This window comes from Eurypyga helias, unplaced genomic scaffold (assembly GCF_000690775.1).
Source record: "Eurypyga helias isolate BGI_N326 unplaced genomic scaffold, ASM69077v1 scaffold4218, whole genome shotgun sequence".
In the NCBI taxonomy this organism is placed as follows: Eukaryota; Metazoa; Chordata; class Aves; order Eurypygiformes; family Eurypygidae; genus Eurypyga; species Eurypyga helias.
In genome coordinates, this window is record NW_010267406.1 from 11,338 (window position 1) to 34,924 (window position 23,587).

The following is a 23,587-nucleotide window of genomic DNA, read 5'->3' on the forward strand; positions in this document are numbered from 1 at the left end:
TCAATCTTTGTAAGCACTATTTTTTTCTTACTTCACTTACCATTTTTAACAACTTTATTTCTCATTTCAATAAGAAACTGTAGCAACAAAAAATTTATTTGCTGTAAGTCAAATCTGCTTTTTTTTTTTTAATAAAGGAGATAACTTCAATTTCCCAGAAAAAATGAAAAAGCCATTCTCAATGTTCACCAAGGTACTTCCAGTTCCTTTATTTGGAATACTTACAACTTCTAAGGTAGCAGAGTGCTGTATTGTTACAAGGTCTTCACTGCAGATTAAAGCAGAGTAAGAACAAAGAATGATGCAGCTGAAAAATCTGTGACCTGATTTTTTTCATGGGTCCAAAAAAGGGCAGAGTGGACCAGGATAGAAATCAACCCTATTTAACTGTTCCTTTCCAGAACTAATATATTCCCAGTAATAAGCAAGGCAGGCAGTGTATTAAGAGGAAAAAGAATGAGAGAGACTATACTCCCAGGCAAAACACACCCCCCTTTTCCCCAGATAGTCCTAAAAACTCAATTACCTAATCTAGGACAGAAGGTTTCTACGGAAGATTGGTCTATCAGTCTGCAACGTGTTACTAATGGAGGAAGCATTTTCTTACATCATGTTAATGTACACATCTTTTAAACAAAGAAGCAACCACACCACAACCTTAAGTGGAGCCAGAACCCCCCTGCTAAATACTTCATATTTTATGCAGAATGCTTCTGAAATCTATTGTTTATTCTACTTAAATACAGTGAAAATAAACTTGAAATTTAATTTCTTTCATCCCAGGTCTCTTAAGGAACATGACTGGGATAGGTCTATTTTCAAAGCCTTTCTAATGTCATTCTTGGGCCTCCCTCTAACTGATTTTCCTTAGAAAAATAAGGCAATTTGTCTGGAAAGGAAGGGTCTAGTCAAAAGTTGTACAGGGAAATCCCTTCCTTCAGAACCATCCCCAGAGTCTTAGGAAAAGTTGGAAATATGTTAATGATGTGTGTGAAGGACAGCAGCAGGCACTGTCTTGTTCTCGACTGCCAGAATAACGTTGAACAGAGATCAAGATGGGAGAGCTGACATTGCCTTCCTCTGCAGTGAAACAACCTCCATGTTCAGCTGCCACATAGCAAAGCCCCCCTTATCTGGAGTGCAGATCAAATGCCTTTGGTGACTACACAGGAGATTCTCCAGGGAAAGAACACCACACAAATGCAGGATAATCAAAATGGCAGGAGCTATTTCAGTGTTGGTGTTTGCCTGTAGCTGGCCAGCGTCTCTTAACGAACTTATTTTCTGCAGAAACCCTGGTTATCTCAGAATGCATTTGTACTTGGAGTGACGGATTCATGCCCCAAACCAAAGCCCTGTAGCACTCACGAAGTAAAATGAGCTACCTTCTCTAGCTGTATGCTCCCGTTCACTGTGCAAAACAATGCTCTTCTCACTTCTATAAGCATGCTGGATCTCGGCGCTCTTTAGATGCAGTTATTTTCATAATATGGGTCATAGAAGCTCTCATCATACAACGTCGTTTCATTTCAAAGACTACCATGTCCACAGCCAGAACATCAGGTTATGAAAGATAATCAATATTCAAATTTCTTCACAAAGCAGACAATTAAGAGCGTACCATTAAATTTGTAATTTTAAAATCATTAAACTGGCTTAACTTCAATGAATTAAGATTCAGGAAACACCAGGACAGAAAATACAATTACCTGGGGAGAAGAGACACTGTATTGATCCTTCTAGGCAATTATGGGAATGGCATTAAAAATTTATATTTGTTGTGTATCCAAGGAACATTTTACCTTTTCAAGAGCTTCTAGGCTTTGATGGCTTCTTTCAGGTTTTTTTCTTCAACTGATTTATTTCTTGATCTCTCTGGAGCAATTCAAACTCTTTTTCACGAAGCTCATTTTTAGAATGCTGGAGTTTCTTCTCTAAACTCTCAATCTGAACAGAAAAGGCAATTAAATCTGAACAGATATTTCACTGAAATCGTAGCAATTTAAGAAAACCCACACGCAGTCACTCACAAATACCATCAGTATTACCTCCAACAATGGACTACGTAAATATTTCTTATTCAACATTTTCCTTTGTTAAAAGTGGTTTCAGAGTTATATCAAGTAAAAAAAAAAAAAAAAACCACATTTTCAGTTTTATACTGGTATATCCCTGCAAAATTTTTAGTTTTAATTGACAAAAATATTTTTGCTGGTATGTTAAGGTACTCCCTTCCTCTCTTCCTACAGTAAAGAACTTGTTTTACTCTTCTAGATTAAACCTGGTTGGCTAATGTGTCACAGGACCAGACTTTCCCATAGAATTAGCTGGAGACTGGGTTTAAAAAATTACCTAAAATTACCTGTTTATTGCATTCCTTAATTTTCAACTCTGACTTCTCTAAGTTGCACTCTAATCGAATTATTTTTTGTTCCATTTGTCCCCTATGTTCAGTGATGGTCATATCCAATTGTGTAATCTAGAGGTAAAAAAAGAAGGAAAATAATTAATTTTGAACTAGTACACAGATTAAGTAATACTATAAAATATGATAGCAAAACGCATGACACTAATCCTTTGTAGTCTCAAGAATATTCTCTTAAGCAAATAAAAATGCACCCTAACTATCTTGTTTAAACAAAAGGGGCCAAACACAAAGAGAAAAGGGGAATATTGGGAAAAAGCCCTCCAATACACAGAATATAGGCCTAGTTTTCATTTCAAACAGAAAGCAATGAGTAACTTATTATACTAATCCATCTTGTTAGAAAATGCCAAATTTTGCCAAAGAAAAAAAAAAACCAAAAACCCAACCTATTGCTTTAGGTCGCAACCTTTGCAGCTCACAGGGCACTGCAGCAAGACTACACTGAAAGGTCTGGCCTCCTTACGGTGTCACTTCCTCCAACAGTTTTGTTTTGGGAGGTTGGTTTGTTTGTTTATTTTTTAAATCCCCACCCCTCCCTTCTCCCTAAACCTCAAATATTCTTACATACACAGGCTGGTAACTCCTGCAGGAAGTAGCTATTGGAAGGCTAATTATAAGTGACAGAAGATTAGTTTTTCCATGATGGGTATCAAATCCTGAAGCTAGACCAAAAGACTGAAAATATTTCACATGAACTACAGAAATGTATTCACAACAATGATACTGTTTCATATTTAGAGGCTGCTTTAGTGCTAACCAAATATGCTCCAGTGCAAACAAGGAATCTATTATCTCCAAGCACACTGCAGTGCCGATCTTTCCCTTGTTTTCTCAAACATCCAGATGGCAGTTGTCCTATAACCAAGGAATAATTATGGGACAGGTTTGCACAAGGCTTCTGTTCTATCAAAACCCAAGTCTGTGGTCCTTTAGGGGAGCGCAACCCAATTTTCTTGATATCATAACACTTCAATAACATACAGCTGTTTTGAGATTGACACTGTGGCTATATTAACATCACAGTTTGGAATAATATGTGAAGGGGATTAACTTACAAAAAGCCTGCCAGATTTATCTACTACATAACAGGAATAATTGTCATTAACATATATTTAATATATATTTAAATTAATCTGACCTGAGCTGCTCTTTGTTTTAGTTCCCAATTCCTTTCTTTCAATGCTTGGTCCATGTCAAGGAGTTCTTGTTTTTTGTCTTCAATTTCTCCCTTGCAATACCTGAAATTCTCATATGTTTAACTGCATAATGCACACTCAACTGCTTAACTTCAAGTATCCAGCTTGAAAATCATGAGATCTATTGCTTAAAGCCAAATTACTCTAAGACATGAATCAACTAATCGATTACAAAGAAACAAACCCAAATGGAATAATTCTGTTAACTGTATTCCAGGTGGAAATTTCCCAGTAACTTCATTATTCAAGTTAATTGGTTATCAGGACAACATGTTCTTAAAAAAAGAATAGTACAGAAAAGTATATTGTTAGTTTATGGTCAGAACATAAACCGGACAGTTTCACTATAAAAAAAGGTAATTCCTCTTACAATTATTTCACAAATTTGGGATTCAGAAAATAATTTTAGCAGACTTAAAAACAGAATTTTAAAAAAATTCAGCACCACTTTTATAAATTGATCTGAGGAACAACTGTATCAAGTTATCTTACAGCCACAAACCACCTAAAAATTACAGAGAGCTGCTAAGCTGATAGAAAAAAAGACCATCCAAACTACTTGCTAGTCCTGAGGAAAAACTAAACACAACTATGTTTTCAAAAGGGAAAAGATGTCAGTTTACCTGAGCTCAGCTGTTAGATCCATGATAGCAACATGCTTCTTCTCCAGGGAGGACTGTGCATTCTGTAATGCATCTTGCAATTCGTGAAGCTGTGTTAAAGTGATTTTTATTTCTCCATGGGCATTCTGTAATGCAGATTCTAGTTCTACTATTTTCTGTAAGGCTTCCCTGTGGCAAGTCTCACTTTGAAGCAGCTTATCTTGTAAATCATTCACTATTTTACACACACACAAAACAAAATACAAAATGTTTTAACACCAGTAAGCCATGGTCTTTATGCAACACTGCTGACTACTGGCACTCATGGTCAGAATCAATTTTAAGTATCACTATTTTTAGGAACTCTAGAAAAAACAATGACTTCTGAGGTCATGCAACCACCTTTTCACAGCACTTAAGTCTTTGCTGGATTTATTCAGCTCATAATCTATAATTGACTTGAAATTTGAAGATGTATCTAAAAACCTTTGGCCAAGCAGAAAGTACAGAGACAGCTAGTTGAATATGTCGTGCCATGAAAAACGCAAGCAGAATCACTGGTAAGCCTGCAGTTTAAAATAATGGTAAAATTAAATTAAATGGAAGAGGAAGGGTTGGGTAAGTTGGTTATTTCCATAAACTCTCTTGTAGGGTTTGCTGGTTGTTTTAAAGAGCTGAATATTTGTGAATAGCATATGCCTTTTTTAAATCTAAGTGTCTTTTTTGATTACAACATTAAGAATCTGCATTACCAAATTACAGAGAAAACTACTTATTTCACCTGGGGTAAAGGTACAGCCCACAAAAGTGAGAATTTGCAAAGGTACGTTAAAAAAAGTTTATGCTTTTCAGGGATTGGGGGAGGGGACGGTGTTAGGTTGGTGAGGTTTCTTTACCAACACATTAGAAAAAAATTATTATGTTTTGACTCGTGTACGTGATTACAAAACAGGGGGAAAAGGAAAAATGTCTAATCTAATACATACAGAGAAGTAGCATGAGGAAAGGAAGCCCAAAGTAACAAAAAAGCAAATTTACCTTCATTTGTCTTTTCATTGAGCTCTGATCGTGCTTCTTCCAAAGTAATATCCAACTGATTTATGTGCATTGCTTTGTCTTCACCATCTCGTTTTAACTGCACTACTTCTTTTTCCATACCAAGAAGTTCATTCTTGCACTGATTCAATTCCAATTTAATTTGTCTGTAGAGAAGCAACCAGAACAAAACCAACCTTGTAGTAATAAAAGCAACATATGTATGCCCTTACTCGCTCCAAGACAACAAGCATTTGTGAATAAAATAGGAATTAAAGTCACAATCAGCAGGCTTTTGTCACAAAGTCATATTCTTTAAGACTCCCAAGCTCTCCTAGTATCCATTCAGATTTACGAGTAACGATATATCTATGAATTGAATTTCATTATGAAGTGCCATCTTAATACTAAAAAGGTTGACAGGACATGCATTAATTCCATTGGAAGACTGTTCTATAAACTCTTGCCTCTGCTACTGAGAAACTGCCCTTCTGATTTCCAGTCTATGCTCATACAGAGACTAAACAGCTGAATACCATTTCAGACAGCAATCTCTCTTACTGATGTGTCTATTTGCAGAATATACCTCTCAGTTATTCTAAACCTACCTGATTGTACTATTAAGTTCATCCACCTTCTGTCTGTTTAAATCTGCTTCCTGAGCAGCTAGGCAAAGTTCCTCCTTTACCTTTCTCAACTCATCCTCTGCATATGCTTTCTGCTTCTGAAGCTCTTGTTCCAAACTGGATACCTATGTAAAATAGTATTTTAAAAGTGTTATTACTTTTAAATTACATAAAGAAAAATACATCCTTGTCTTGCAACTCACACAGCAACACAACATATTTCCTTATAGTCTACAATTTTATACAATTTAAGACTAGAACTTTGCAGTCACATTTGAAAGAGTTTCTAGTGACTGCAACAATTTAAACTTGGGTGAATTTCAATACACCACTCCTAAATTGTACTCCAGGGTTTGATTTTCTACGTACTTAGCCACTCTAACACTAGCTAGTTTCTGATAGCACAGAACCTGGTTTAAGACAAAACAAACCACTAAACTCTGGTTTAGATGTATGTAAAATAATTATCAACTCAGTTATCAAAGAAAAATTCAGATTATAAAGGTATTACAAAAGCCACATAAACCCACTTAATTATCTGTCTTTGTGTAGACACTTCTTGTCACACTGTACCTGGTTTTCAAGTTTAATTTGATTATCTTCCAGCTCCCCATTTCTAATAGTTTCTTGCTGTAACATTTGCTGCTGATGATGCAAAGTTTGCTGCAGGAGAATATTTTGTTCACTTGTGTCCTGAATATTCTGATCTTTTAGTTTTATTTCTTTCTTTAAATAATGAACCTGAAACACATTTATATCCCATTACAACAGAACATTTTTATTTGCACTGGCATCAGCTATTCTCTTCATTCTTAACAAGCACAGAACCACACAAATGGCCCCGAATTTAGTTGCATTGCAGTTTCAACAGTACATATCTCATAATCCATCACCAAGTTGTGCTTTATAAAGTGAGGAAAGAAGTAAATTATTACTTGATATCTTGCTTTCTAAATATGCCTAAACTGGTCAATATTGAAAAAACATTTAACATGAGATTTTTCATAACTGAACTACTGCAAAACTTTTCTTTCTGACACTCTTTATTTCTCAGAAACTCCCTGCTTTACTCTTGAGATCTTATTCTCAGTCCTCTCCTTTACTTCTTCCTGCCTCTATGACAATAGTAATTCTGAGAAGAAACAGGAATTCGAGTGCCTGACTTATCAGACCATTCAACATGTGATTTCTCAGTGATGAATGCTACAAATCTTCGGGGGAAGGGGAAAAAAAGCAACCCCAACAAAACAAAACACAAACACTAACCATTCAACCCCAAGTGGAAGTAGTGACTGTCACTTAAGAAAACATTGGTCACAATTGTAAAACCTCATTTGCTTCCCTTGAGTTCCACACAGCATCCAGTCTCTTCATATGCAGCATAAGAACCAAAGATTTAGGGCTCAGAAAGCAGCAGTCAATATCGCAACACAGACCAGAGATTTCCATCCAGTTACTCCACAAAGGGTCTGGCTATTTCCAGTTGACAAAAGCCTCTCTTCAAGCAGGTAGGGAAGCACTGACGTGAACAGCCTATCATGATTATTAGTCCACGTAGTCAGTCATCCTCACAAATAAAAATTCATATTAATAATATTTAAACTTAATTCTTTCTTCCTTCCATGTAGTGCTGGAAAGTATTATAAAAACTCAGAATCCTGAAGGAAAAAATTTCTTATACCCAGGACTTGTTCCCCATTAAGATACTTGAAACAGAAATCAATTCTGTGCATCTAAGTTTATATTGCAACAGCGTTCTCTCTTTTTTTCCAAGATAATGCTTTCTTTCACTCAATACTGATTTTGTTACTTCTTTCAACAATTCATTTACCTTGGTACTGCTTTTCTTTAAGCTTATCTAGTTTTTTTAGTTATGATTTTCCCCTTTCCTCTCACAAAACCTATAGACATTTCCCAGCTTACTTCCTATTCACAGTTCCTGTGAACCATTCAAATATTTTGTCTCTTTTTTCAGACAAACTTTTAGATCAAATCATTCATAACATGTATTCTCTGCAATACAGAAGAGATGTTAAAACAAGCTGTTACCTCTTCAGACTTTTTTTTGAGCTGGTTTTCAAATATATCCTTTTCTTGTAACTGACTCAAACACAGGGTAACTTCTTCCTTACGTATGTCTAGTGCTGACTCAAGTTGTCTCACCTAGTTGAATGTAATAGATTATTTCAAATTGTATGGCATAGTTTTTATCAACTAGTCTAAAAAAGTGTCAAAAAATATCTTTGTGTAAAGTGTCTGAAAAGCTACATTTTTACCTAAAAAGTATTACAGCAGGTACGGAAGATTGTGATAAACTTTAAAACTGAAATAGTGTTCAGAAATTAAAATTGTTTGTGAAACTAAATTACAACACTTCAGACTGTTTAAAACAGATGAGACTATCAGTTATGAGAAGACACTCCAATATTTGTCAGTAACTGGAATTTAAAAGCAAACATCTACCCAATACCAAATGATCAATCTACCACATTTTATTAGACATAGAATTGTTTAAAGAAATTTGGAATAATCATGTGAGTTGTGACAAGTCTTTGTCAAAAACGACATTTGGTTCTTAACACAAATCCTCTCAGAAAGCTACTAAACAGCATTTTTTTCCCTTTCTGCACTGAGAGACAGTGCCTGAGTTCTACCAAAAGGGAGAGGAGAAGGTTTCAGCAATGTCACCACTGTTCATCTATTTTACCCTTCTTCTATTAATTTGTATTTGAGTAATCTCTAACAAATATCTTATAACCTCAAACACATTAAAATTATAATAAACAAACCTTAAGCCAGAGTAATTAAACTTCTGTTTGGCTTCAATGCTAAATGACTCTTCTCATCAATGAGAATTGTACTGAATTTAGCTGCATATTGGCCAACGCTTTTAATGCTACCCTACCAATTTTCCAAACCATACTGGATTTTATACCTCTCCTCCTAATTAATGCAAGAGCTTTCTGAAGAGAACTCTTAATTTTACATCTCTGGAAAACATCCCAAATACTACAAAGCCACTCAGGTAGAAAACTGGTCCAACACAAGTTCAGAAAGAGCATGCTGACAGTTATGTCCTCGCTTTGTTTTCCTAGTGATGTCCTGAAGATGGATTACTGTTTAAAACCCGATTCTGCTAAACCACCACATGGTTCTGGTTTATTAAAATACTGGTGGAAGCGCTGCATGGAAAATATTCAACAAGCAAACACTAGCAAGAGTTATAGATGGCTAAAAACATGACCAATAGTATGTCACCACATATGTCTAAAATATGTGTTGTATCTAGAGCAAAAACCTATATAATCTTTGTTAGACAACTTTCTACTTTAAGAGTACAACAAGCACATATCTGCCTTATTTGAAACCATGGTAATTTCATAAAGCAATTATGCATTGAATAATCTCTTACTGCAGGTTTCATCATACAACTTTTAATTGAAACAAAACAAAAAAAAACCTTACAGACTTCAGGTTAATGACTTTTGCAATATTTAGGTGAGAGAAATTCCTATAAAGCAGCCTTACAGTTTTTCAGTAGAGGATAAAACTAAACACAGTATTACTGCAACCTGTAAAAACATTAATTGAAAATTACAAAGAACTTACTAACTTTGATTGTTTCTTCTGTTAACTGACTTTTCAGCATCTTCAATCCTTGATCTTTCCTAACATTTTGATTTTCCATTTCCTGTTTGCACACATTTTTATTCAAGAGATTAAAATGTGAATATAGTAACAGTAATTTAACTAACAAAAACTCATACCAACAACAGATCTAAAACCAGATCAGTGTATTTAAAACACAGTTGCTTGTGTACTGTATTTGTATACCTCATACTTTGAGGTGAATTTGGTTCCTGATGAGCGTCCTTTCATATTCTGCAGCAACAGAAGGAAGTTTATCCAAAGGAATAAAACATTGCTATAATAGAACATTCTTGGTTTTCCAACTAGTGCAAAAGATGCAATTGTTCTTTAGCCAGATTTCTTTCCTTTGATTAGAGCAAAAAGCCCAAGAGGCAAAGCAGAGGCATAAACAGAACACTGAGATAAAATAACAAAAGGTCATTAAACTCTGTACAGTTTATAGTAGTTGTAGCTGAAGACTACTAGATTCAGTCAACTACTCAAACAAGAACCAAGAAGCAAGAACATAAGTATCTTCAATTTTCTCAATTTTTTTCCACGTGTTCATGGATATGCTTTTCATTATTATCAGTCACTTTTTTGATCTGCATGGAGAGAAAGTCAAGAGCAAACCTTACCTCTCTGCTTTCCTTCAGCAGTCTATCCAATGATTTAATGTGATGCTGTTTATGTATAACATCTTGCTGTAGCACTGATATTGCTGTCTCTTGTTCAATGATTTGTTGGTGTTTCTTCTCTAGCTGTGCCTGAAGCTGTCCGTAAGTGATTGATGGTTACTTATTAAAATACATTTTGTCAGAGAATTTGTGCATCTAAATGTGTCATTCAGTTCTATTCACCCATCACTTCAAGAATGACAAGTAAATACATCAGCAGTATTGCACATTTTTAAAAACAAGAAGAAATCCCAAACCCTTAATATTTTACATACACAGGAGAATCAAGAGAATGAGGGCAGGCAGAGTGTAATTGTCTGTCACCAGCCAAGACAGTAAGACATGCACACATTCTTTACTAAAAGATGACAAGCTTCTTGAACCACCAGAAATAGCCACAGTTATGTCTCTAATTATATGAAGCAACAGAATTCTTCTCTAAAGACTGAAAATCCCTACTGACAGTTCTCCCTAAATGCAAAAATGCCAAGGTACATAAGCTGGCAAAGGTTCAGCCTCCAAGAGAATATTGTTAGAAGTTGTCATGGTTTAACCCCAAAAGGCAAAAAAGAAGTTATGCTGTTTCTTTTTTTTTGTGCTAGGTCTTTGGAGCAATGAACAGCAGCATTCTTCCTAAATCCCTATTTCTCTTCAGTTGAGCAGAAAAAAGAACATGAGCACCGGAGAGGGAAATCATGAGATTGTGTAGTGTTAGATGGAAAATAAACTAAATACCAGGAACTGTAGCGAGGAGTTATTATAAGTTTTTAACTGGACATCCACACCAGAATTACTAAAAAGAGAAAGAAACTAACATAGGAAAAAGGTTACCAAGTATATCACTCATACATTCTAGTACACAAGGAAGGTCTCACCAGTTCAATCTGTTTCTCCATCTCTTTGTGCTGCTGAAGGTGAACCAACTTTTCTTTTTCAAAAGCAGAAATTATTTGCTCGTGTTCATCCCCGATAGTTGTTTCCAACTCATGAATGCGTCTGTTTTTCCCCTGGGACACAGTCACAACAAAAAGGACTTAATAAAAACATTTAGCTGTGATATTAAATAGTGGTTTATTTGATGACCAAATTCCTAGATTTCATAAAAAACAACACAGAAAATACTGAAGTTAAATACAGCATGTTTCATCTCAAAGGATGTCATGCCTACAATACAGGTGTAGAATGCCACCTAATGCAGCCCCTACACAGAGACAAGGTGTCTGCCAGGGTGGACTACTGCCAGAGATTACAGCAACTGGAGCAAGGAGCTTCTGACATAAAAAGAAATTCTCTGTTCACATGGACAGACGAAATCTTTAACATACAGGTTTCCATTTGAAAGGGATGACATAAATAGTTTCTAGCAACCTTAAACCCCTTCCCAAAACTAAAAACATTCATATGACAATACCCAGTCTAGAATTCACAGTGCTCCATGTCTTAGAACACCTTCTACACCTATTATTGTTTAGAAGACATTTTATTCACAGGTCTACACGTATTTCTTAAAAATACACAGTTTAAGAAAAACAACAACAAAAAAACAGAAGTCATTTGTCCAATGTCCCATTTAACTTTTGGAATCCACCTCTGTTACCTCTTACCCTAATAAATTCATTTGGAAAACTACTTGAGAACTTCAGAAAAAGAAGTAGTGCCACCACAGTACATTCTAACCTATTCATCCCATATACCAAACCTATCATGTTTATGCCATTTCTGGAGTAGTTTTCTTCTAGTGGGAGGGGGAAAGTAATTTTACTAAGTGAGGATTAAAGAGTGATTTAGAGAGCTCAAAGGATGGAAAATATTGACTTTTTCCTAATGAGGATAAAATTCTGATCTCACTGAAACAAATAGCAACGCTACAATTGATTTCAATAGGACCAGATTTTCATTGCAAATATCATCACAAGGAAAAAGTAACTAATGTGTCCATTAATAAGTTACCATGTTCAAAAACAGGAAAAAGGGGACGTTATCTGATGCAACATTGTTCAGTTTCTAAAACCTGTACTGTCTAAAACCTGCACAGATTGTTTTGCAGATCTGAAAGTCTATTCATATGAATACATGGAATAATACTGTTTGAACTTAAACTTCAATCTCCATTTATGTCTTTTAACATAAATGCAGTTCTCACTGAGAACTTTTTACCATGAGTTCCTGTTCCAACTCAGTACATCTTGCTGCAGCAGCAGAATAAGCAATAGTCTTTTCTTCCAAATGTTTCTCAAGTGCAGAAAGTTGAGAAGATTTCTTTGTTATCTGAAATTAAATAAGGCACAAACCAGCATGAAGACAGGTTTATGAAAGTATTTGTATATACTTTCTTACCACTAATACCATTTTATAGCTACTGTTTCCTAGTGTTTTTAATGAATTCTTTGTTTGTTTGTTTAATTTTATATAATCTATTAAACTTTTTTTACTTACAGAGAAGAATTCAGGACAATTTCTCAAATTATCCAAATCATTATAATTATCAGTTCCATATGAGTTAATTAGCTATTACAGATTTATAACATCTAAGGCCATTATTAGGAAATACTGCAAATCCCATTATGCTGCAATTCTATAAACACCTAAACGTAAGAATGTAAACATTAGCATTTTAACTTACTGAACCAGAGAAGAGCTAGCTGAATTTTTCTTAAATAAGCCAGATTTGAAAGTTAATGTGGCAATTGCAGTTTTTTCTGTAACTATTGACTTAACTATCTTTGATTACTGAACTAAACAAGAAGTGACATTTTTTTTCAGAGCTATTAAAAACTTACTTCTCTCTCTAAGCTTCTAGTTTTTGAAGCCTTCTTCAATAGGTCTTCCTGTATGATTTGAAACTGACTGGCCCTCTGAGCCATGCTGGTCTTCAAAGAAGAATTCTCGTCATCCGCTTTTGTCAGTTTAGTGCGTAACTTTTCTATCTCTTCCTGGAATCTTCCCCTCTCCTTTTGAAATTGATTGCTGATAAATTCCAACTGCTGACACTTTCTTCTCTCTCAAAGTACACACACAAAACAAATTTATAAAAGAGCATACAAACCAGCACTCAAGCAAATAATCATACAAACCAGAGAAAGAGTATGATTTAATGACAACATATTGAACTAACATACATAGTGTTCAGGCACAAGACTCTTCATTGTTTCCCCTGTAATGTAACTGAAAGCTCTAACTCTTGAAAATAAACATACATCAAAAAACCCAACCAACCAAAAAACCCTGAAGACACCATCGTTATAGAGGTGCCCTGAAGTAATTTCATGGAGCAGTCCTAAGAGTAATCACAGAAATTAGGCAACAGCAGTATACAAGAAAAGATTCAAAGAAAATATGGAGACCTTAGCCTAACCAGCATGAAGAAAAATACATGGTTCTATTTCAACACAAATCAAAGCTTGGACATTGCTGAACAGATAATTTAACTAGCCAAAGGAAGAATATTGTGCCTGGAAAACGTGACAACTCCCAGAATTCCAAGGTGACAAAATGCTCCCTGTTCAACCAATCGTATCTGTTAGCTCACAGAGGCACAGTTAAAAATCACTATAAAAACCAACCAAAAGACCACCAAAAAAATTCTGTTCTGTGGATTAATCAGACAGAACTGCACAACTATTTCAGTAGGCTTACCTCCTTGACTTCTCATCAATTTCACAGGCTCTCTTTCCAGGCCATATAACATACTATCTTGTCCTTCGCTATCATTAGAAAGATGCTCAGCTCCATTGCAGACAGTTAAGTTTGTACAAGGCTTTTGAATTTCTGCTTCTTTCGCTGCCAGTTTAACGCTATTATAAAGGAAGAGACAATTATTTAACGTTCTTTCTACAAGCTAGTTCTAATACCACCTCATTATCTGCCTATAATGCCATAATTCAGTAACCAGAAAGTTATACCTTAGATCTGCAATCAAAGGTACATTTGATTCACAACAAGATTCAGAGAGCGCTGCTTTCGTTGAGGAACTGGAGAGCTGGTCTTTGAAGTGATGCCATTTATACTAAAAGTTAAGGGAAAACCAAGATTAATGCAAAATTGATTTTTTATTGCTCCACAGCATGACTAATTGATGTGTTATACTAGCATATAAATGTTAAGACACATAAGCTAGGATGTTAGAAGTTTGGATAACTTGACCTTTAAAATTGTTCTCCTGAGTAAGTGCTTGCAGAGCACTACAGGTTTGTCTCACATTAGCAGGAATTATAGGTGTTAAGGCCCCCTGAAACAGAGGCCAATCCTTTAGATATTTCTGCACAGGTACTGAAGCATGAACGTTATTGCTGTGTAAATTAAATAAATGAGATACTACCACTAATTCCACATTTTGAACTTCTCACATCATGCTTCCTTTCATCATAGCAGAGGTACTCCAGCCCCCTGAGTATCTTCATGGTCTCCACTGGACCCACTCCAACTCATCAATATCCTTGTTATGCTGTGGTCCCCAGAGCCGGACGCAATACTCCAGGTGGGGTCTCACCAGAGTGGAGCGGAAGGGAAGATTGATTTCCCTCAACCTGCTGGCCACACTTCACCAGCCACAGCCCAGGATGCGGTTGGGTTTGTGGGCTGTGAGCACACACTGACAGCTAATGTCCAGCTTTTCACCCACTAGTCCTTCTCAGCAGGGGTGACCTCAACCCCTTCATCCACCATCCCATAGTGGTACCAGGGACTGCCCTGACCCAGGTGCAGGACTATTCATTTGGCCTTGTTAAACCCCATGAGGATCACATAGCCCCACTTCTCAAGCTTGTCCAGGTCCCTCTGGATGGCATCCCATTCCTCTGGCAACACTCAGCTTGGTGTCATCTGCAAACTTCCTGAGGGTGCACTTGATCCCTGTGTGTCCCCTAACCGTACCAGTCCCAGTGTAATGTAAATGTATTTTCCAAAAAAATGGCCATAAAACAATTTTTGAGGCTTTTCCAAATATATATCTATGGTCACAACAGCCCAAAACATAATTTTTATACAAAATTACTACATGCTCTTCAGAAAGTCACTTTGTCAATTCCAGAATCATACAGAAAGCATACTTTTAGTTTTGTTTTCATTACAGCTACTCACATTTATACTTCAAAAATAAAGATCTATCATGCAATCTGCACTCCTGACCTCATATGTCTTGCTAGCCCTTCCTGACTTCCCAAACAGTTCCTCCAGTAACCCCAGTCAGTTCACAACTTTGAAGGTTTTACACGACTCTCCTAAACACAGCCTAGTGATAAACTTCAGCAGTACAAGCTTCAGGCTAAGCAGCCCACGTTCACCCTGGTAAAACAAAAGTTCACCCGCAGTCAGGGAAGGCATGCCTTCTCTTTCCCGGCACAAGAAAGTTCCTACAAACATCTCTCCTGCTATAATTTTTCTATCCCTGAGGTTGACAGAGACTCTGTTTGACCCAACGCTGTCTGCCATATCCAAGTGTCATACGGTCCACAGAGCACCACCTCAGCATCTCATAACAGGACATGGTCATGCTTTAGGGAATACACCTACATCTGAAGAATCAGTACACAGAACAGAGGAATGGCAAGTGTAATTTTAAATTAATCAATCAATTCCAAAGCACCTCTTCTTAGCTCTTGTGCGAGAAGACAAAAGTTAAATACTTTAAGAACACATTTCACCCATACATCTTGAAAATCAAAGCTATTTTTCTCACGTTATTTCTCAAGAACATCACAGGATTTCCATGCCATGTCAGAATCGTTTAAGACACACAATACAACTTGCAAGGATGTATCAGTCACTGTACCTCTCCGGATGTACTTAGAGACAACTGGGAAATAATGGTTTCTAGTATGTTGAGCTCTTTCCTTGAATCTTCGATTTCTTGATGGCACAATTTTAAGCGATTGTGTTGTTGTGCTGTAAGTGCTCTCAGCTCTGCATTTTCACTTATTAGAGCATTTTTCTCTTTGATTACCATTTCTTTTTCACTAAGTTCACTCTCAAGTTCAATGATCTTCTGATCAGACCGAGTCAGCATTGATACCATTTCAGTGTTCTTGGCTTCCAGAGTCTTAATTTTCTCTTTTGTACTAAGATTCTCTTCCTTTAGTTGCCTTTAAAAAAGTATATCCATTTAAAAGGTATAACACACAAGTAGACTAGGATTTTGGTTATTAAAAGTACTAGAAGAACACACCATAACTATACTGCTTTACTAGTTTCCTCCCTCTCAAGACCTAGGATTAGCTCTATACAAAGGACAAAGGTTTTCACTGCTTTACTAAGCTTTCACTGTTCCTAAAGACCAAGATGCAAACTGCTATCACCAAAAAAAAGGTTAAAATAAGCCATTTCTCCTTCTTAAACGACTTAATAAACTTTTAAGCACTATCAGGAAAATAGTAGGAATCTAGAAGGAAATAGATCAAGGTGACTTCAGCTGTGCTGAAGTCAAGGAAATTTAAGAACAGGATAAAATAATTTTATAGCTATATTTAAAATGACAGTGGATGAACATAACATACTAAGACCGAGCTAGTCTAGCACTCTGCTACTAACAAGAAAGGGATAGAAGGGAAGAAAGAATTCTTCTCTCCTCTCATATCTGACTGTACCGTGAGCCAATTGTACTTTCAGCCCATCATAAATTATGCAAGGGATAGGTCCTACTTCTTCTCTCCTCTCATATCTGACTGTACCGTGAGCCAATTGTACTTTCAGCCCATCATAAATTATGCACTTTAACACCTGTTGATTTAGCAAACTGAATTAGCTTGGCAAAGGTCCTAACGAGTGCCAAACTCATCAGGAGTGCAAGTCAGCATGAGAAGAGGGCATCTAGAGGAAAGACTCCCATCAGCAGAATCCAGCTATTATCCAGGCTCAAACTAGGGCCAGGGTGCTCACAAACCCTTTTTTCTTCATAGTAGCTAGTATGAGGCCACGCATTAGATTTCTGCCGAAAACGTTGGTAACACTGTTTTACTTGTTGCCAAGCAGCGTTTACATTAAGCCAAGGACTTTTTTCAGTTTCTCATACTGCCCCTGTCCTCCCAGCTTCTCCTCTACAAGCAGCTGAGGAGACACAGCCAGGACAGTTGACCCAAACTGATCAAAGGGATATTTCACACCATAAAACGTCATGCTCAGTATATACGCTGGGGGAGTTGGCCAGGGGGGATGATCAGTGCTCGGAGACTGACTGGGCAGTTGGTTGGCAAGTGGTGAGCGGTTGTATCACTTGTTCTTCCCTCCACCCTGAGTTTTCTCTTTTTTCTTTTCCTTTTCATTATATATTTTTATCAGTATTATTACTATCACTATTTTATTTCAATTATTAAAAAGTGTTCTTATCTCTACCCATGAGGGTTTTTTTAGCTTTTTCCTCCAATTCTCTCCCCCAATCCACTAGGGGGGAGGGAAGGTGAGCAAGCAGCTGTGTGGTGCTTAGCTACTGACTGGGGTTAAACCATGACAGCTCACAGAAGGCTTGGTGGGGTGTTGCTTGTTACTGTGAATATGTTGCAGTGTGTGGGATCAGAACTTTTAAGGATTAGTTATAGAAAAGCATTTAGAAATTTGTAAGTGTGTGCTAACATTTTTTACCTGTTTAGCGTTATGGTTTGTCTGTTGCATTCAGGATCCTAAGCGTTCACTGATGCTGGTCCTGATTTGGTTTGAACTACACTAATTGATCAGCACGTTCACACTGCAGTTGTAACAATGCAAATTCTTCCCCAGTAACTGTACAGAAACTTTTAAAACCCTTTGCATTACCTTAATTGCTCTTCTAGGATATCTAGATCCTTTCTGTAGCTGACACACTTTTCATTCAGCTTCTCTTTTTCTTTTTCAAAATTGATTAAACGTTTTCCCAAGACTACTTCTTCAGCTTTAACCTTAAAAAGCAATTTTTTGTTACTATATAACAATAATCTAAACAACAGGCTTTTTAAAAAAGAACACTATAAACACTATAATGTTTCTTTTCTTCTTTATGGTAAGCCTGTAGATTGCCAACCACAAATATGCCCTAAAACATTAAACCAAAAGAATATTACTATTTTACCCCCAAATGACAGAAAAAAGGAAAACTTCTTTGTCCCTCTCTTTCTCACAAAAGTGAGCAATGTGCTTTCACAAGGAAAGAAATCTGATCAAATAAAAATTCTCTGAGAGCTAACTGTCTCAAGACTATTTTCTCCTCCCACAGGGCAGGAAGTATTGAAAGTTTTGGCTGCTGGAACTCTGGGAGACAAATTCATTTTGATCTTAGCTCTTCTCCAGTTCATGTTTCATGGGACAGATTATACAGACTGAGTCAGAAGAGTTCTTCTAAAAGAATCATATACTTAAAAGGTAAAATTCCCAGCTGGCAAGCAGGAGACATAAGAAACAGCAGCAGTATTAATACCTTAAAGATGCAGACTGTCCAGACTTTGCCACGAGCAAGCAGAAACAATTGTTCCACTGGTGAACTTGTTACTGTTTGCTGCCCAGCTTAGTGGGAGAAGCAAAATACTAATAGTGTGGCTACTAAAAGCAAAGAAAAACAATCTCACCTTTTCTAACTTTTCAGTTATTTTCTCTTTATACTTTTTGAAAGCCCTTGTCAGCTCTTCCGCATTCAACAAAGCTGCATTTCTTTGCTGTTCTGCTCTGTAAAGAAGCACACCAATTTTAAAAATGCAAATTTCCGTAGTTACGTAACTTATCTCCTCCAGTTATTAAAAACAGCTACTAAATTAACTGCTCCAGGTAGCTTCCTTTCTTCTTTCAATTTTCCAAACCCTAGATAAGAATGTAAAAATAAACACTTTTGATCTAAACTTTTTGAAGAGGAATCAAATCATCCTCCTGTCCACCAGCAAAAGCCTGCTTTAGGGACTGGGATAGCATGTATGATAAGGAAGCAGAGGATAGCAGTGCTGCTTAAAATTCAAACTGCTCAAGGGGAACTGGAAAAGATTTTGATATTGAAGGGAGCTCTGATGATGGAATTATGGTGAGACTGGCAGGAACTGATCAAAGGATAAACTCTTTGGGGGTACTGGAGAGAGGGCATCAATAATAGTAAAGGAAGCTGAGACTTGGATGGTATCAAGTGAGCAACTGTTCAAAGCAGCAACCCAGACTGACTACTCTTGCGCTCTATTACTCGTGCTTCTGCCCCTTTCCCACTTTCCCCTATCATTACTCACTAGGGAAGAAGTTGGAACAGTAACCTTGGGAGAGCTCAGGTATGCAGTTTGTTCAGGACACACAACACAGACACACAAGAACTACCGCTGCTCAGTATTTGTTTCTCTTCCACTAAGGGAACTGTGAGGAGGGGGCAAGCGCCTCATGTAAGTAGACCCCACACTGAGATTGGTGTTTTTCAGTCTGAGGACCACTCCCCATTTGCAGACAGCAAAAGTATTCAGATAAAGGGATTTCAGAGTAACAATCAAAACAGTGTTAGTCTAAAGCACTTGCATTTTCTGACGAAAGAATAGTAACTGGTTGCAATTACTGTTTATATAGATAGGTAAGATTAAGGATAACATAAAAATGTTCTGTCAGTTCAGTTGTGCTTCTATCACTTTCCCCACACCAACCTACTGATGAATACTGAGCATATGCTGTAGGTTATTGCAAGACAAAGTCACAAACAATTAAGGAAAAACATATTCTGGGCACATTTCAGCTCTCCACTGCAGTACATCTATTCTGTAGGGGGAAAAACCACGCGATAAACTGGTTACTACTGTATGATATTAGCCTGCAACTCCTAGCAAACTTCAAGATTTAAAAAGCGCCTATTTAAATAATAAGTATCTTCACATAGATTTTCCCCATTTTTAAAAAAAATAACATTCATAAAGCAGAGAAATAATTTCATTCCACAAAGAAAACACCTGCCAATGGAAATAAACACTTATGCACTATTATTCTGTATTCAGTTTATTAAAAGGACTTAGCTACCTCTTTCTTTGCTTGCATTGTTCAATTAACTCCATTTTCAGATTTTTATAGTCCTTTTTATATCTTTGCAACATGCTTTCTCTTTCCATTCCTGTTTTCTGGCTTTGATCTAGTTTATCTTCTGCATCTCTAGCAAATAAACAAAGCAAAATTAAAAAACAGGAATTTTCTGTAAAGAAAGTACATTTTTGCTGTTCTTTTCCGTACAAGACGTTTGGGAGTGCTAGTCAAACACGCTGCAACTCTCAAAAGTCGTTTTGGAACAACCACTGTCTTCAGACTCCCCAGCAGTATGTTTGCAGCCTGGACCGGTCTCGAACCTCATCAATAGGCATCAGGTGTCATGACTGCCAAGGACTCAGAGTTTGTGTCACGAGATCTGAACACAGAAATCGCCATTTTCCTGGCAATAGGTTAGGATACCCACGTGGGAAACATTGCTAAAACAGAAGTTAATTACCTAATATAGTAAAGAAAATAAATAAATAATACATAAATATAAGTATTCTTACTTGTTTTGTGAACACAGACTATTGAGATACTAACTGAATATTATATAGTATGAGACAAAGATAAAGTATGTCCTCCTAACAGCCTCTGGACACTGTTTACATTAGTTTTATTTGGCCGTTTGCCTTGATTAATATATTAATGAAGAAAGGACCCTCTACACTATATGCTGCAAAGTCACGTTTGAAAATACGTATGCTTGTTTACTGCTGAAGACATCCAGTCATGTAACATACAATCACTCAAGTAAGTTACAAGGGCATATTCACGTTTAGCATCTATTATAAACTGTTTCCTTTTACTAGCCTTTACTGTTTCTTTTCTATTTCCTAAAGTATATTCCCCATATATGAGAGAAATACAAAATAAAACCCTTCTCTCCTCCTACACACGTCTCCGAAATGAAAGTTTCGAGTCCCCAATTACACAATGCACACAGTACCAGCAATTATCCTGAAAAAGAGCTTGGACTAGCAAGCAGACCACAGTAAAATATTGATCTAGAAGTACACCCATTACCTCAGAATTTTATCCTGAGCTGAAACTTCTGCTTCCAGGTTTACAATCTGTTCTTTTAACTTCGGAATGCTGACTGAATGTGTATCTAAAGTCAATTCAAGATAAGAAATCTGGAATACAAGCACATTTAGGTTTTCATTAACACTAGCACATATACCTTCAGGTTAGACCCATAAGAACAATCTGCTTACTGAATGACACGGCGCTCTTCACCTTGCTACAGAAGATGCTTGTTCATCTACACAAATTGACCTCTAGTTTTCTGCTCATTTAACATCCTTACAGTTTCCTAGCATCATTCCAGTGTGATATGCTGTCTAGCAGAGTGATTTCTTTAAATGTAGATCCTGTTTCCTGTTTTTCCCCACCAGTTTATATACTGCCATCTGTTCTTCCCATGACAGTCAAACCTTATTTTCAATCTATTTATTTGTACCATCTTGGAGATAACATTTCTCAAACAAAAAGCATTAGGCACAGCTATGTTTTATTAATGTTACATATAAACCAAATACATGCATACTGTTGCCCTGCAAAAGCCTGTACATACAGGTGTATATTAAATCAGTAATGATTTATTAGACATTTCCTTCTAACTCACCTTCACTTTTTCAAAATAGTAATATCAATCCAACCTGAAAAGGTCAGCATTTTCCACTTCCTCAACAACAGACTGCTGTGCCATTATTATTCAGATGAAGATTAACGTAGCGTAGACACATGAAAGTACAGTACTAAATACATCACTGAATTCTTCTTACATGATGTATTCCTTATTCTGTGACTTGCTGGCCTTAGATTAAACTTTGAAACATGAATAAAATTCATAATATAGTTGTTTTGCTCATGGAGAAATAGATCCCAAACTATTCTGTTCCAATACTAATGTTGAACATTATGGGAAAAAAAAAAAACCAAACTAGAATATTAAGCTTTAAAGTTTAAATATTAAATTTAGATAGATCAAGACATAAAAAGAGCATGTTCTGTTTGGAATTACAGACTCAAAAGTCATGTCTTACTGAGTTTGGGGTTTGTTTTTCTTTATGATGAGTACAAGAAAGATACATACTCTTCTTTTTGACTGTGTCAATTCGAAGTTCATTGTTTCCACTCTGTGCTTTAGGTAGTGGTTCTGAGAAGCCAAATACGCATTTTGCTCACGAAGGGCATCCAGCTTCTCCTTAAGATAAACATTTTCTTCCACAGTTGTATTCGAAGTTGTGGATACTGAATAAGCCTAAATATAACACAAGTTTATATATATGTGTGTATAGATATACACATATATAAACACACTTATATATGCATATGTAAGCAATATACACATCAACGAAAACTCTACAGAACAAATTTATTAAATCATACTGTGTTTAAGAGTGCTCTGTAATATGATGGCCCAGTGCTAGAGTGCATCAACTCCAACCCCTAAAAGCAAAAAATGGATTCATAAACATAAGAAGAGAAAACAAAAGTAAAACAAGTAAGTAATGAAGTGTAATATTTACTTCAGGTTTTGTTTGAAAATTCTGGCAATACGTTTTACCAGCATTCTTCATACAGTTGGAAATAGGCAGAACAAGGTCCTCCAGAGTAAAGTCTACAGCCTCATCGAAGCAGTCACCATAATGTTCACTTGTACTAGTGCTAGGATGAAGAGTAAAAAGTTGATATGCCATTTTTTGTTTAAAATTTTTTAATCACTCATAGAGAACATTCAATATAAAGGCACAAAAGGAGCTACTTGCAATAAACCATTACACTGAATAAGACAGATTTACACCACACGAAATAGGCTGTTCTCATTCCCAAACACACTCATACCTGCAAAGTTCTTCCTCTACGGTTTGTAGTTTTTTTTCAGTTCTTGTCAGCTGATCCTGTAGTGACTGTAAATTTGCAAGCGGGTCTTCAGCAGCAGCACTTTGAGAGCTAGTCCGCATGCTATACTCCATTGATACCAGATAAGAGGCTAAAATAATATTGAATATTAAAACATCGTTAAAGGTACATGAACATTATTTACAAAGATACTTTTAAAGAAATTGAAGTAAGTACAAAAAGAAAAAAAGAAATAAAAAAAGTAAATTCTGACTTTCAAAACGTAAACATGCATTTCGCACACTACCTCTTCCCACAATCACGAGATAAAAATTACTCTGTGCAAACGGTCTTTTTTGAGAAAAAGAGAGATGTATGTATTCACGAAGCACGCAAAGCTTCACAGATCGCCATTTATGAAAACTGGGAAAACCTGATATATATCCGCTGCCGAGAACCGCTCCCACAACGCGTCTCAGTCCCTCGAGACGTCCCAGGCACCTGGCAGCGTGCCTGGAAAGGCAACGGCGCGAGCAGCCAACGCACAGGCCCGACCTCGCTCACCAGCGTCCAGCGAAATGCAGAGAAACCAGAGCAGGGGCTGAGAGCC

At 36.6% G+C, this 23,587-nt stretch overlaps 1 protein-coding gene across 1 annotated transcript; it reads right to left on the minus strand.

The window, feature by feature from the left end:
* Positions 1 to 1,836: 1,836 nt before the first annotated feature.
* On the minus strand, positions 1,837 to 23,111 carry CCDC18 (coiled-coil domain containing 18). Its single transcript, XM_010157398.1, has 24 exons — positions 22,981 to 23,111; positions 22,665 to 22,803; positions 22,229 to 22,396; positions 21,157 to 21,266; positions 20,128 to 20,256; positions 18,723 to 18,819; positions 17,938 to 18,059; positions 15,965 to 16,274; positions 14,097 to 14,200; positions 13,831 to 13,988; positions 12,975 to 13,195; positions 12,352 to 12,462; positions 11,070 to 11,201; positions 10,156 to 10,290; positions 9,501 to 9,578; positions 7,937 to 8,050; positions 6,461 to 6,628; positions 5,870 to 6,012; positions 5,265 to 5,428; positions 4,366 to 4,461; positions 4,248 to 4,302; positions 3,567 to 3,666; positions 2,363 to 2,479; positions 1,837 to 1,947 (listed from the first exon to the last, which is right to left on the minus strand). The coding sequence occupies exons 1-24, from the start codon at positions 23,109 to 23,111 to the stop codon at positions 1,837 to 1,839; spliced, it is 3,213 nt and encodes a 1,070-aa protein (XP_010155700.1).
* Between the last annotated feature and the right edge of the window lie 476 nt (positions 23,112 to 23,587).

Excerpts from the sequence above, each read along its gene's own strand:
- CCDC18 (XM_010157398.1), bottom strand. The coding sequence starts at position 23,111 with ATGGAGTATAGCATGCGGACTAGCTCTCAAAGTGCTGCTGCTGAAGAC. Across the intron at positions 14,201-15,964 it reads CTCTAAGTACATCCGGAGAG|TATAAATGGCATCACTTCAA; the intron begins GTACAGTGACTG and ends CTTAACTTTTAG. Across the intron at positions 12,463-12,974 it reads CTAGAAGCTTAGAGAGAGAA|ATAACAAAGAAATCTTCTCA; the intron begins GTAAGTTTTTAA and ends ATTTAATTTCAG.